The sequence below is a fragment of the Limulus polyphemus genome, unplaced genomic scaffold, assembly GCF_000517525.1.
Source record: "Limulus polyphemus unplaced genomic scaffold, Limulus_polyphemus-2.1.2 Scaffold3600, whole genome shotgun sequence".
Taxonomy (NCBI): Eukaryota; Metazoa; Arthropoda; class Merostomata; order Xiphosura; family Limulidae; genus Limulus; species Limulus polyphemus.
Genome location: NW_013669210.1, coordinates 6421 through 23032, shown reverse-complemented (window position 1 = coordinate 23032; position 16612 = coordinate 6421). Strand labels below are relative to the sequence as shown.

General features: G+C 31.9%; 1 protein-coding gene across 3 annotated transcripts in view; it reads right to left on the bottom strand.

The window, feature by feature from the left end:
* LOC106469663 overlaps positions 1 to 16612 on the bottom strand; it is a 51978-nt gene that overhangs the window by 31631 nt on the left and 3735 nt on the right. For all 3 annotated transcript variants that reach the window (XR_002612888.1, XM_013930163.2, XM_022398235.1), the window contains exon 2: positions 2711 to 2860. Coding sequence is in view for 2 of the 3 variants with exons in the window: in XM_013930163.2 (XP_013785617.1) it covers positions 2711 to 2790 (80 nt within the window). In the remaining variant the exon portion in view is untranslated. The remainder of the gene's footprint in view (positions 1 to 2710; positions 2861 to 16612) is intronic.

The following is a 16612-nucleotide window of genomic DNA, read 5'->3' as shown; positions in this document are numbered from 1 at the left end:
AGTATTAGACTTGCAGAGGACAGAAAAATTGGATAGCATAGGTCGATGTCCTGTTTCTTCACTATGTTGGCGTGTAGAGGAAACACAGGGGGTTACTACATTTTTTTTTTTGAAGACTTCCTAACATTATTATTTCTACTTTAAAAAGAGTGATAATACTTGCCCTAGCAATTATAATAATTTAGTCTTACTTCTGTAACTGAAAAAAAATTCTAGAAAGTGACAACAATGTACCAAAGGTAGAGCATCTGCACAGAGTGCCAATGCTGTAGGGGACACAAGTTTGCATCTTTGATGGCATTAAATTAGATTTTCTTGAAAAGGCATGCAGAATTTGTATCTTACACAAGGCACCATCATTGATCAGTACAGCCCTGGAGTGTGATAAAAGAAGCTTTGCAAAAATCACGTAGTCAAACATGATATCATAAAAAAAAAAGGAAACATGGATTCACTAACAGGAAATCTTGCCTTGCTTTTTTTTTTTTATTTGAAGATACGATTTCTGTTAAGAGAATTATGTATAAGTTGGTATTGGTAAATACTAGTTAATTGGATTGAAGGGTGACTGAGTAACAAAATACAAAACATTGTTACAAATAGAGTCTATTCACACTGGACTTCTCTTTTTTTTTTTTACCTAGTGATGAGTCTCAAGGGTCAATGCTTGTACACATTTTTTTCTTATTTATATTAAACTTTCATTAGCTGTATTTAGGATGTTGAGATACTACAGAATAGACAAATATTTGGTAAATGACCTTTAATTATAGAAGTACAAGGTAATGCAGTTGGATTATCATGATTTGGATCACCTGTTTAAAACAGCCTTTCTTTTTCTTTTCACATGTTGCCTATCTATCATGCAAAGTAATTTTCATTTTAAGATTATAAATACTTTTATGCATCAGAAAATTTTTAAATTTCACAGCCTAAATCTTTATAATGTCCAGATAGTCATCAAATGTTTCTTAAGAAAAAGTTTATATTTTATCTGTTATTTTCAGCAATTAATCTCTGTAAGGGTTTGGTAGATTTCACCAATCTCACAATCACCATAAAGCATTAGGAAATAAATATAAATTATGCCTATTTATTGTAAAATGAACACAAATTATAACACGAAAACATAAATGTTTAGACTAAATAACTTAAATCTCATAACATTATACATTTATATATATTTGTTCTTTTTATTATATTGACCTTTCACCCGTGCCTTGCTAATAATAGAAAAGTTACAATGACACGGCTCACATGCACTCATGTTACTGTCTCAAATAACATAAAACTGACCTTTGATCTGCACAAAGTAACTTGTCTTGGCTATGTTTTAGTAGACTAGTATTTTGTAAAATACAATCACATTTCAATTATTATACATTATATATGTACATAGCTTATTGCTATTTTGAAATAAGTTCTTAAACTTATTTTTCTAAAAACATAAAACAGTAACTAAAGAAGTAAAGCAAAAACAATTCTCTTCTAGTTATGACTCCACCACATGCTAGGGTTGCATCAATTAATAGGGAGGACATCATATAGATCTCAGGCTTTAAAGTATGATATCACACAGCTGCCATGCTCAGCCCCACTGAAAATTTCATGAAAAGTAAACTTATATAATGTATTGTTTGGGTAATTAAGAAACTGGTGTTTTTAAACTCAGACATCTTAACATATAATTTGCATAGATACTTTATCTTCTTCATACCTTGAATATTAATTTAGATTATTCTTTATTTATTTATTTTTACTGAAATTGTTTTGGCAGATGATATGTTTGAGCAATGAAAAGTGACAAACAGGCATTATATAAGAACTGTTTGTGCTGCCATCTAGCGACTAGAAATGAAACTGTCATTTATGAAACAGAAAAAAATATATGCTTATAAACTAAACTCACTGCTAAGTAGTACTTTTCCTTTTTATCATTTCTCCACAAAAATACGTGTAGAAGAACAAAATTATATTACCGTTACACAAGCTGTGAAACTTTCAGTAATGGCATATAAGTTCTCAAAATATGGCTATAACTCAACTTTAGCATTTATTTGTAAGCATCATAGAGTAATAGATTGAATGTGGAAGCCATGTTTTTCTCAACCCATCCCCACATACTAAGCACTACAATGCTTAGTGATACAAATCACTAGTTAAGCCTCAATTAAAATATTGTGCACAATTTTGGTCTTTTATAAGAAAGGATATTGAGTTAGTTGAAAAGAGTTCAGAGCAGGACTACTAGTATTATCCTATGGGTGAAAGTATTATCTTATGGAAAAATATTCTGATCTCTTATAGCTAAGAAATTTAAAAAATTTTCCAAGAGGATGGATAGGATAAAAATTTCTCAATTACTTTGTGCTGAATTTTGGTCTTTTCACCATCTATGAGACTTTTTATGTTGTTCTGTGATTTCTACAAGATTATGATTAGTGACCAGATACTTTGGATAAGGCAGATGGTCAACATGTTTACAAAACTTTTAAAAAACTGATTCTGGTATGAACATTACACTCAAAAAGTAACTATAACATTCACTTTTCACAAATTATATAGTCAAAAGATTCTAGTTTCATATTTTGTCCATCAATGATATTTAATTCCCCCAAAATAAGTAGTAGTGCAGTTTGCATTCCTCTCAAATTAAAATTGAAATATGTTTTAAATAATAAAATTCATTCAAACAGCTACTCAAACTTACCAGCAATTAAGCTTTTTCACACTCCTCAAATCCTGAGCCCTGGTTCGACATAAAACTGTTGTTTCATTTAAAGAAGTCATTATCACTCACATATGTAGCAACCTCTAATATCCCAGGTACATCAATGAGTCAAATCTAGCATTGCAAAACCTGAAATACACAACAGTGCTTTAAAACCTATATTTCTAACCAGCAACATTTTTTCATGACAAGCCTAGCATCACATAATCCATACTTCACTGAACAGCACTGTATGCATTGTGAAACTGTACAATAAAATATAATTTAAAACTTTGGATTATCTTTATAATCATAAAACCAAAATGTGAATGCAATGTTAAGGAAATTTCACCTCTTAATCAATTAAACTTGGCTATATGCCAAAACTATCTAAATGTTTTTATCTTTATTATTAGTTTTCCAAAAATGTAATTATGGCTAAAATTGGATTATCTTTTGTTTTGCCTATCAAGAAAATTGTACTTTTCTTCTGCACAGAATTTTTTTTTCATAGTAAAATGTAATTAATTAATATAGTTGTAGTTCAGTAAGACAATTATAAACTAGTAATACTTGTGTTGGTTGTACAATCAGTTTTATATCTACATATACAAATATATGTCTATTGAAGTGGTGGGCCATATAATTTATCCAGTTTTTGGAAAATTGTCACCTAATTGAAAGTACAATAAACTTCTAATAATGTATTAATCTCTTGCCAGTCTTAGTACACTCCAAACAAACAGTAGCTAGATGGGAAAATGCAATAGTTCTAGTATTTGGTCAGTGACCATACAGGAGCACTGGCATTTCTTTCATTTTTTTACCCCCCCCCCCTCCGAGGGTATTGCAATCGGTTCCGTGTGTTGTGTTGTGCGTGCGTGCGCGTGTCTGCTTGCACGTGCGTATCTCTAAAACTAATAGACCGACGTGCACATAAATTTTACATAAAATGGGAAATCCGTATAGGTCAGTCCTCTCCAAATGTAGTCCGGATCTAAATCCGGATTTTCGATAACTTTGAAGCATGGGGAGATGGGGCATTTTCATGGTTTTGGGCTAATAATTCTTGTAAAGTGTAATCGGATTTGTACCAGATTTCATGGGCACATTAAGGCTGCGACTCCTCACCACACTATAAAAATGATCCAGATCGTTGATCATTCTGGATACGAGAAAGATTTTGAGTTTTCGAAGGTGAAATTTGACGTTATCCAATATAAACGCATGCAATCACGAAAAGGAGCTGCGGGGCGGGGGTATGCAATCTCTGTAATTGCTATTGTTTTCCAGTTAATACAGGTAATATTATGAATATTCAGATTAATCATAAACCAAAAGTAGAAATGTAAAAAGAAAAGCTTACTGCAAACACAATTCTATCCAAACATAGATTTCAAATTTGATATATTATTATTATTAGCAAGTACGGTAGGCTGTGATTGAGTGAGACGGCAAACTATTCATATGATTTTTATTTACCGTTATGTTTCATGCACTCAAAAGGCAAACACAAGAAACGAACCATGACTAATAAATATCAACCGATCTTGACTTAAAATATTCTTCATAAAATAACGTACGCCATCCGACTACGGTACCAGTGACGCCATTTTGAAAATTGAAGTTAGTAACATCACCGATAAAATTTTCCGTCTTGTTGTGTTCGTATGGTTGACAGAAGGAAGTCGACTACTTCAGTCAGCAAAAAAAATATTATATAGTAATAAATATTTTAATGAATATGAAAGAAATTAAAACTGGTTAGATATATATCAATAAACGTTCTGGCACTAATAAAAAATAAATATATTAAGATAAAAGGAACTATTTTGCATCTTAATAATAGTTTAAAAACAAAATTTCAAAAACTAACGTAAATAACAACACACACACACACACACACTATATCAAATTATATATATGTACTTCACGCAGTAATGGGCACTATTTTAAAAGCTTATTTATACAAAGTAGACAATTTAGTTACTTAAGGAAGTAAAAGAATAGTGGGGTGCTTTTGGCACCACCGCCATTTGTTTTTGTTTATAGTTAAACGCAAAGCTACACAGTATGTGTTTTTGTGAGAGAAATTGAAACACGAGACGTTTTTGAAATAATAACTCGTGTCTCCAGACTAATTATATCTGCTAAAAGTCTGTTTCCGAGAGGCAAATTTTGTATGGTTTACGAGTTGACTTGTATAAATTGGCCTTTGGAATAGCACGCAACTCATGAATAGTTTGTTTCGCTTGGTTTCCTAAGAATAATGTACTCGATCTCTTGGAAAGAAAAAAACGACTCAAGTGTGAAGTCCACGCTTGAGGCATTGCGGCTTTCAGCTGATGGAAAAATCCTGCCACAAAAAACAAGTATATATATAGCGTAGGTTTATTTCTGACTGTTTAACAGAGTTCTGACCAAGTCCATTCCTATATCATGTTTATATTGTATTAAATAACGAATCAAGTGTGAAGTCCACGCTTGAGGCATTGCGGCTTTCAGCTGATGGAAAAATCCTGCCATAAAAAAAACAAATATATATATACCTTAGGTTTATTTCTGACTGTTTAATACAGTTCTGACCAAGTCCATTCCTATATCATGTTTATATTGTATTAAATTTTGTAATTCATTCACTCTATTTTACCATTTCTTCATTAAGTTGAATTAACTTCTCCCAGTGCTCCAAACATCAATCAACACCTGATGAACCAACACCACTGTCAGTTATAGCTTCAGAAACTGTTTTGGGTTTTTCAGTTTCAGACAGAATGCCATCCCTCAACAGCTACTAAAAAAGGGATAGAAGCTTCCTACTGTACAAAAACTGTCTACAAATGGGTTGCAGAGTGGAAAACTGATTGGCTGCAATATAACAAAACCAAACAAGCTACATACTCGTGCCAATTATATTAATAATGTCTGACCAAAACAGCACAGTATACTATTGTACCAAAAATATTAAAAGGAACTCAGTAAAACATCACATGAAGTCAGATACACAAGTGCACTTACTGCTCACCATGTACAGAAAGCTAAAAAGATAAATGAACCAATACATATGGAAAGATGTCTAAAAAAAAAGAAATCTGGTATTCTTGGCAGTTATATAAAAGTTGAAATTTTTTTCAGGAAAGCCTACAAATCATCAATAAGAAGTTATCATTTATTGATTTCCAAAAACCAAAAGAATTGCAGGTAGCCAAAGGCAACTCAATGGGCAAAACCTACTACAATGATAAAGCATATACATATTAGATATTTGTCAGTGAAATTTCTGATACTCTTCTAAATGAATTGCAAGTAACAACAATTGCATGCAGTTGAAATCGTTTCCTCGGTGACTGATTGTAGCACAGAAAGAACCGACACAGAAATTGTGCATGTCTGGAAAATACTTTTATCCTCTCATTGCATATCTCAAACTTTTGAATGTAAAAAAAAAAAAATATGTTAGTATTCTGAAAGCACAGGAGATAGCTTTTCAAGATTGTAGTTTATTGCCTGATGAATATAAATCCATGTTGGTATGTTTTAAAAGCACAGAAGATAGCTTTCCAAGATTGTAGTTTATTGTCTTATGAATATAAATCCATGTTGGTATGCTTAGGAGTGGCTGGTACAAGTGTCAATTTCAGCATTAGATGTGATGTGGGCAAACTGTTAACAGCAGATGTATCATGGATTGTTCAAATACATTGCAAAGCCCAAAAGATTGAATTTGCCCTGAAGAAAGAAAGAAATTAAACTGTCATATACAAGTATGGTAGTTTACATCCTGACATCTGTCTACTTTATCTCCAAAAATTTTAAATGAGGCAGCAAAAAAATAGAAGATGGCTTCTTTAAGTCCAGAAGAGCCAATGAAACAAAACAGTTACAGCATAAGCAATTTACTCTTTCCACACTTCTTAATAAATAGCCACATTTGGAGTATTGTATTCAGTCTTGGGCTATTTACCTTTAAAAGGACATTCAATAGATGGAAAGGGTTCACAGGATGACAGGTTAAGATTTCCAAAATTATTTTTCTTTAAAAAAGAAAGAAACAATTAAAGGTCTTTAGTATTGTTAAGGGAATTGATAGTGATAATGCATCAGCATTTTATGCACTTAGTGGTGAGAATGGTAGGACTAGGGGATACAATATAAATTTTGCCAGGGTAGGAGTCATCTTCAGCTAAGACAGCTTGATTTTTGTAACAGGGTGGTTGGTCTTTGGAATAGGTTGCCTTCAGATGTGGTGGATTCATTTAATTAAAGGGAAAGCTTGATAAATACTTGAATGATAAGGAATGGCTTTGCATATTTTTATTTTTTAAGTTTAATGGATGGAATAGGACTAGGGTAGGAGTCATCTTCAGCTAAGACAGCTATATTTTTTCAAACAGGGTAGTTAGCCTTTTGTAAATGGGTTACTTTTGGTTGTAATGGATGCAGTGAATTTAATTGAGTTTAAAAGAAGGCTTAATAAATATTTGAATGATAAGGGCTTGCTCTGAATGTTTTAATTTCATTTTAAATTATAGTTTAGTGGATGGGACGGCCTGTATGGACCAACAGGTTCCTCGTTGTCTTTAAATTATATGCATGTATATGTAATTATAATTTTGCACATTGAAAATGTTTCTTAGGACAATGAAAAGCCTGGCAAAAACACGGCAGTAGTGTGTGTGTGTGTGTGTGTGTGTGTGTGTGTGTGTGTGTGTGTGTGTGTGTGTGTGTGTGTGTGTGTGTGTGTGTGTGTGTGTGTGTGTGTGTGTGTGTGTGTGTGTGTGTGTGTGTGTGAACTTCTCAAAAAACTCAAGAGTTTAAAATTATTTTTTCTACCTCAGGACATGTTCAGAGAAATCAGTAAAGTTTTCTTATTGTTTCAACAAAATGACATCACTATCCTCAGTTCCTTAGCTAAACTACTAAGTGCAGAGACCACGTTTCTTTTCATTTAAGATGAGGAAGATCCCATGGAAACGGAGCTCTGATATACATGTAAGAACAGCTAATTGAAGTGTCACTCACAAAACAATGTAAAAACTAAATCAGATCAAGCAGAAGACAAAAAGATTTTTGTTATTAGTTATCAAAGATGCATTGGACAAATACTAAATACAGGTGACTTTGCTGAGAGAAATTTTATACTAACAAGCATGTATGATCAAAATTTTCTGCCTTACCAAAAGTCTTTATGGTACAGAACAATTTCAACCTCTCACTGTTCATTTCAGCACAGTTTTACAGAATTGTGGCTGTGTCACATAGGCTGTCCAGAAGAGTGAGAAGAGATGAATACATACATCAAGAAAACTGGTTGTGTTTGCTGGCAGTCATTCACTACCTGTGTGACAACATGCAAGACAGGACAATGCAGGAAAAGGAGACTAAGAACATTCTGAAAGCAGTACATCTCTGAAACTCTTACCTCATATCTACTGCATGCTGAGAGGTGAACTTCAGCACTATTAAGAGAATAAAACAAATACAACTGACCAGCTTATATGGTTTACTATCAACAACTCTGAAGAATCTGTAAAATGGCAAACTGTAAAAGCAGTCAACAGGTAGTTGTTGTCTGCTCAATGATTCGGCAAACCAGAATTTCACCCTCACTGACAAACATTTTAAGAGAGAAAAGGGAAGACGTAATTAATTACATTTGCAAGCTAGGTCAACACAACCTGCAAACAAATTTGTTTTGTAAATTATTGATAATGTTGTTATTCTTTCTCTGACTCGCCAGCATGACTGGCACTTTTGCCACAAACTTTTAAAATAACTGGCAAACCAGTGTCCAAAAAAAAATTACTTTCAAGCACTGTCTACAAACAGGAAAACATCCTACTAGTGAAGATTGGGGGGGGGGGGGATTCATATTGTACAAAACAACCCAGAGGCAGTGGTTAACAACATTAGTACTACAATCGCTAGTTTGTGATAACTTGTTACTTAATAGGAAATAAATTCAGGATACTTACAACTACATCCATTTACTTTCTTCAGAGCATAGAGAAATTACTTAAAGTTAAAAAGAGGTTTGAAAGTCTTTATGAAGAAGTAATAGAAGAAAAGGTACACTATGCAAGAAGGTAAAATAATTGGTAAATAAGACAAATATCCAAACTCATAAAAGTGGCGAATTTAGGCACTGTCACCTGATGAAGAGCAATTTCTAAACATATCTAATGAAAATAACTTTGTTAAAATACTAATGTCATCTATGCAATGAATTCTGTGTGTTCTTTACATACATTAATTTCTTAATAAGCCTTATTATACAATATCTTAGTATTAGATGAAGTCATTGCCTAGTTGGTTGCAATTACAATTGATTAATAACTTGTTTGGCAATGAAGAACAAGTTTTGAATCAGTTTTTGTTTAGAATAAATAATAAATCATAGTTACTACGTTGATTTTAAAATACTTACATTAACGTGCAATCTATGACTTAACCAGAGAAAATCACATTAGTTTAGTAGAAGTCTTCAAAATGGGTAGGACTATCAGAAGGAAATTCCTCCTTATTGCCATTTGCAAAAGTTTCCTCATGGGCTTAACATGTAGTTTTTGGACAACAAGATCTGCTGAAAAACAAGCATACCCTACTTCCATCATGATCACAACCACACCTGATGAACAAGCAACATTCCAAGCATTTTACAACCTTGTACATACAGTCAGCTTCAAAATTAATGCTTCTGACATTTGTATAGAGTTAGGAAACTGATGTAAACATTTTTGAAGAAAAGCAGTATCATCAGTGAAACTGCATTAAAACAACCAATGGTCAGAAGCCAATTTACACTAAAAATTGCTCACACTAACCCTACAAAAGTCACTGTATCTTCGTATGTACTTCATTCTTTCAGAATTGCCCTACACAATTCATCATAAAATAATCTGTATTCTAATAAATTTCAGGAAATGCAATAAAATCCCTGGGATCCATTGTTAAAGTAAGCAATGAAAGATTATTTTGTAAAATAGTAATGCCAACTGTGCTTAGTATAGTATATTGGTGCTTAAAAAGTAACAACAATTGTTTATACTCTTGTAAAGTCCATGAACCAAGAAAAGTTTATCACCATTCAAATCTGTATTGTTTACTTTCAGCAAATACTAACTGTAATAATTTTGAATAAATACTAAACTACTAATAATTGTGTTTTAATTGTACTTTAAGATAAAATATTTTATATTTACAGAAATGCTACAAAGAATAAATTACCACTGTAGTGCAGATATTACTACCATATCTTAAATTACTGGTAATTTTACAGCAAAAATTCCCATTAACTATTAAACATAAATAATTCAATTTATTTTCATATAACTTAATACACTGCGAATTACAAAATTCATATAATTTTAAATGTTTTTGGTTCATGCCATGGTTCTTCTTCCTCTACTTTTTGGTATTTCCTATTATCAATAATCCCTTCAATCATTCAGGTTCCTCATTGTCCTCATTTTCTTTGATGATATCTCATCACAAGACTCCAATTATTTAAAGGCATAAACTCACCCTGAATTCATCTAGTCAAAGTAAAACATGCATCTTTTTACACTTAGCCTCCTACCCAAGTTTCTTTGTCCAAAATCTTTAGATTGTATGCTGTATAAACTACCATAAAAACCCTTTTTAAAGTAGTCTGCCATGCTAAAGGATTGTTCAGTCACTACAGAAAATAAGAACAAAAGCTACCTTACTTAATAGAGATGACCCACAAATACATTTCCATCATGTCAAAGAAGACAATCTCCCCAATTCTTGAGTCATCATTCCATCTCTCCAGATGTTTATACACAAATGTTTTAGCACACAGATCTTCCTTGCTTTTATACTAAACTTAATTACTCAGTATACTTATCTCTCTTTAATGTTTGATAAACTTATGCAAACTTCCATGAATAGAATGCTTAATCATCATTCTTTTAAACTAAGAGAGTTCTTTCCATGTACATATGTATGATCCAAAACATTTCTGCACATGTGAGGTAGGCAAATGCAAGTACTTCTAAAATCTATGTTGTTGAGAATTTACTTTTCTTCAGATTTGGTATCTGGAGAGGTAAATTAGCTGTCAGTGTTTCTACACACCATTCAGAACAAGACTCATTCCTGATGTAATTGATTCAAAAATGGTGATTATTTAATATGAAGTCATAAAAGCTCAACCATTTTCTTAACTCTTACTCAAAAGCTATCACTGTCAAAGTTTAGGGCCTTTATCACTCTGTCCAGAGTAGACATGGCTTTTGTTTATTTATTGTTAAATGCAAAACTACATAATAAAGTATTTCTTCTATGCCTACCACGAGTATCAAAACCCAATGTTTAGCATGATAAGCTGTCAGACTTAGCACTGAGCCACTGTTTGGATCAGTCTTGCAAGGCAAAGCATAATAAAGTTCTAGTATATTTAAACTGACACTTAAAAAAAAAAAAAAGACAGTTACTTCTTTTTTTTTTTTTAGATGACTGTGAATGGCAGGTTTAAAAGATATGCAACTAGGTAATTCTGTAAAAGGTATTTACTTTTCATCTTGATTGTGGAGCATATGTTCCGTTTCATGAAATCACCTATAATAAGTTCCAAGATACAAGAAATAAAATTGTAGCAATGTTAAGTGACAATTTAATTCTGATAAGTGACAATCTGTTTTTCACATGTCCAACATGGTGCATAAAACATTATCATAAAGGTTGCTGTAACTGACAGAAGAAGCCATTTGGTAATGGTGATGTCTAGGCCAGTAATATTTATTCTTGAAACTTAACTTTACAGCTCAAAAATATGCTACAGCCCTTCATGTATGTATGTATGTATGTATGTGTGTATATATATATACATATACATATAAAGATTTGACATGGACATATTAAAAAAATTTAGGTATTTTTTTGAAATATAAAATGTATCAATGCTTCAGTAAAATGATAAAATCTAACACTGAACAGTAGGATAGAAACTTAAGTTTGCTATATTTAATAGGGCTAAGGACAAATACCTCCATAGTCTCTTTCTTCCTTGGCATTTGCAATTTTAAAGAAATATAGAATCCAAAAAACTCATGTGCTATGGTATACCTCAAAAAAAAAGCAATGAATGTGACATTTACACCATAGATAAGTAAAACTGATCTTTGATTAAGTACAAAGATGAAAGTATCAAACATTTTATAACTTGCATCAAATGGTTTTGAAGGCATTTGCAATATCACAAGGGAGGGGGCATCAGTTTTACCCTTAATACAAATAAACATTTATCTGGCCAGCTTACATACACACGTGGATATTTTTTATATTGTCACCTAGTAACAAGTGAGGTTTAACTGTTCCATTTCAGCAAGAGCTAAATGTTGTTTTCATGTCATTATAGTTGTCCATATTCTTGCTAATTTCCAATGCAAAATATATTTTCTGTAAATAAGAAACCCAATTATTACCAGTCACAAAATGAGAATGAAAAGAATGGGTTTAGTATGATATTATCCACTGTTCAGATGGAAACAAAGCCAAGGAAGAGCAACTCGCATGAACAAGACTTAGACCATTAATTAGTTCTCTGTCTGACTAAGTTTTTCTCCTGTATGCTGTAAATTCTGCTCCTAATCTTTCTTAACATTTATTACTAATTTATAATAATATTCCCACATTTGATTTTTTATCTTTTTGTTTTATCTATTTAACATTTGCATGTTAATCAATCTTCATAACACATCTTTACTTCATCAATAGATACCCAATACAGTTTCCCTTGGCATTTTTTTTTAATAAAACCCATGTAGCCTCTTTATATCCAACATTCTCATTTCCTGTTCTATTGTTTACAACAGAAATGAGTCACACCTGCAATAATCCTTTGAAAGCTAATAAAAACACTTTCAGGTTTTCGTGGTAGTTTACCATATCTTAACTCCACATTTCACATTACTTAGTCATCCTAGTCTGCCCCTGATGAAGAAAGGTCCACCTTTCAAAACATTTGGGTTATAGGGTTTCATATTTTTGTCTAGTGTGAACAAGTTCCTAATAATTCTTCATTGCACATTGGATATCCCTTTAAAAACATAAAGTATTTAAAAACAAAGTAAAAGCTTTGTTTTTTCCCACTGAGACTTAAAAAAAAAAAAGACTTTCATGACCATATAAATTAATATTTATGGACAAGATTTCTCTTGTAAATATTTCTGTACCTTTGAAATTTTCAACAAGTGTTTTCAATCCTTTTCTATTAATGAAACTCCTGTGCAATGATACTTAGCATGAGATTAAATATTTGGAAAATATAGCCTAGTTGAACTTATTACTACAGCTACTGGCCATAGTCACACGACACATCAAAACACCAGAAAAGATCTGATCTCATTTTTTCTCTTGCACAACTGAAAAAGGTTTTTGAGTGAATCAATGTTCCTTACTTACTTTACAAATCCTCAAATTTTTATAATTCATGTACAATACAAAACTTCTTCTACATTCTATCACCATTCACTAAGACTGTGAAGTCCTTGAAATACAAAAATTAACATAATCCAGCTTGCCAAACACTTCATCATCAATAAATTTGGAAAACTGTCTATTTAACTATCCAGTTTGTTAGCTCTACTAATGAACAACAAAGCTCTAAAGCAAATTCACTAAAGACTGCTAATATTCTAGTCAGAAAAATGGCTATTAACCAAATGTGCATGGGATCAGTCCCATATTGGAGAATAAATATATAAATATATAATTCCAAATTTACTCTTAGTAAAATGTAGAAGTTTGTTGGCACCAAAAATCAGATGTATTGCAATATATTTCTATTCAAGATTGTGTGTGAATTGATAATGTCAATCTGACCCAAACAAATCAGAGTGTAAAGTGATGTTCATGAGAAGAATAAAATATTTTTGTCCATTGGATTAACATATTGTATTTGCATAACCTCTATAACCTTTTAACTTCATCTCTGTACATTGTATCTGGTATTTACTCTCCTCTACTATGATCTGTCACTAAATGAGCAATGTAAATTAAGATAAATAGTTGATAACCTCTTATATCAAACAAATAATGCCATGTTCAATAACACTCTGTAAAAAGTCATGGCATGCACACTTTGATCCTCTACTGTGCACATATGGTTAATTACTGTTCTCCTTCACTAGAGACAGCTAATCATATTCTTACAGTCACAAAAATGATCATTGAAACACATTTATTCTAGACAATGGTGAATAAAATGACAATGTTAATTCAAGCACAAATACTTAGAGAAAGCTACTGCACCCTCCTATTGGTGGAGGGCTATCGTCATGATTACATCATACACTATCTCCGTTTATGTTAATCACGTTTTTTAGATGGGAAGTAATTCCAGGCTAGTACCATGAAAATCTCATAGGCAGAAGTGTGAAGGAACCAAGAGTTTAGGTATCAGCTCAGAATTTTTACCTACTTCTTAATTTTTCCATGAATTTCACATCAATCTAATTATTAACTAAACAACAGTAAAATACCTTATTATTTAATTTTTTTTTCCCAACATTACTCAAGGTGTTAAAAAACCCAAAGGCACTTCAAAAATCTCAAATAATTTGGTTAGGCAATAAAACCATGCTGGGAATCATTACTTAATGCCAACTTTCCAAGAACTTCAATGATTTATGACATCAGATTCTAGCATCTTGCTAATAACAAACATGAGCCTGATAGTCATATAGTTTACAAGATCCTGCAAGGTTCTCCTTTTTCTTATAAATAGAAAACACATCAGAAAACTTCCATTCATAACTAATTTTCCCAGTGTCAAAAGCTTTTGGGAAAAATAATAATTCAAGTCCACACTGACTCTGTCAAGTTACTTCAAGGTTTTAAACAAAATTTGTCATTGCTATGAACCTTCTTTATTTTCTAGAAGTTTCTCAAGCTTTTCTAAAGCAGCTATTTCAACTTAAACAAAATTTAAGGAAAATTATTTCCACCTTGAAATAAATCAGTTTATTTGGAAATCTCTTCCCCAATCTTTTCAATAAAACACTAGGAGAAAAAACTGTTTAGCATTTTAACAATATATGCTTCCTGTATAGTAAAGTTACAAAAGACTTTCAAAGGACCAATTTATCCATGGCCCTCTTTCTTAATTAAATTTATTAAGCACAGAACCATGCAGGGCTATATGAATTATTGATGGTGCCCTGTGTAAGATAAAATTTAACGCTCCTCCTCAAAACTAATTTATCCTTGCCTTAAATGATACAAACTTATGCCCTCAACAGATTGGTGAACCACTCACTCTACCTTTTGTATGGCCCTGTAACTGAGCAAAATTTAGTGATTTTAGTAAGCAAATTCAATAATCCCTCTTAGCCCTAAATAAACCTTTCTTCATTTTTTATTTCATTGTCCCGTAAGCTAGAGATTTCTAATTTATTAAAACTGGAACACAGATAATTTTGGTAGGAATGTATTTCTTCTCAGCTAATTTGACAGGAATAGCTCGAAACATTTCAAACTCCATTAATGTTTTTCCACTTAGATTAAAAATACAAGTGTTCTTTTTCAAAGTATCTTTCTATAAGTTAGCTTTCCTATAATCGAGGATGGTCACAACTCCTACTGACTCTTCCACTGTTTTAAATAAAAACATTTAAAAATAATGTTACAATTTTAAATACATAACACAGTCATGTGTCCAACCATACCTTCCTTAGTGATAAGAACAATGTCTTACATAACTTGCTTCTTGCCTAGTAGGACCTTTCAACACCCCCAAGTCTCTCACAACCCCAAGAATTTTTTAAGTCATGTAATCTCCAAGAAACAGAGGTGTAAAATATTTTGCAGGCTAGTAGGCACACAGGAAAAGTACTAACCAAAACTGAAATTCTAAAAGCCCAACCTTTTTTTCAGTTATACATTACAAACATGTACATATCTATATTCATTTTATGACTTATTTCATAGTATTACAAAACTAAAAAAAATAAGACTTGTTACTACAATATATGTCATGCAGGTTAAACAGACTACATATGTAATACTGATATACCAGAATTATTGAATATATTATTTAATTTAGAATATATAAAACATTCTCTGGGCAGGTTATTCAGTCTACACATACAATGAAATCAATACAACTAAATGGTAGTCTGCATTCAGAACACCTCACCCTTTTCCATAGTACGTAGGAAAAAGGCCTTCAAGTTCTGAGTGGGCAGTCCAAGTCATTTTATCTGTTTTATTTCATATCAGTAAAACTTTGCATAAGAAAAAACTATTTCAGTTATAGCAAAAAATACTCACATAGATTAGAAAAGCTCATAAATATTAAACTAAATAATTGGATATTTAATTTACAAGCATGTAACTGAGTCACACACGTGTTTTTATATCAGGCTTGTATTTCACCGACAGCAGATATTTAATGATTTGAAATTAAAAATAAAACATTTGTGTAAATGTCAATAATTAAATGTACAATTGGATTTTATACACATGCACTCATTTCATCGAAGTAGAACCACAACAGTCTGAGGCTAGTACGTATGGGATTCACAGTATCCCAAACTCAAAATTTGGTAGTCTGGGCACTGGCTAATAGATTTTTTTACATTCCAGATAAAAATAATGTATCCAATAATAATAAGCCTCTTTCTAAAGGCAAAATAATTAAGTTGCCTGGACACATTTTTAGTAGTGACAACATTTTGAGCAGATAGAAATGACAGTAAGCACTGCAAGTCAAATTGTCAAAACCCCAAATTACTGTTACTTGTTGTGCATTCAAGAGACAGAAAAAAAAAAAAAACGTTCAAATATTTAAATGTAACAACAGCAAAGGAGCTTACAAATGCAAAAATTTAAATCTACCTTTTTTTTTTTTTTCATGAAATGATCTATTCCCATCTG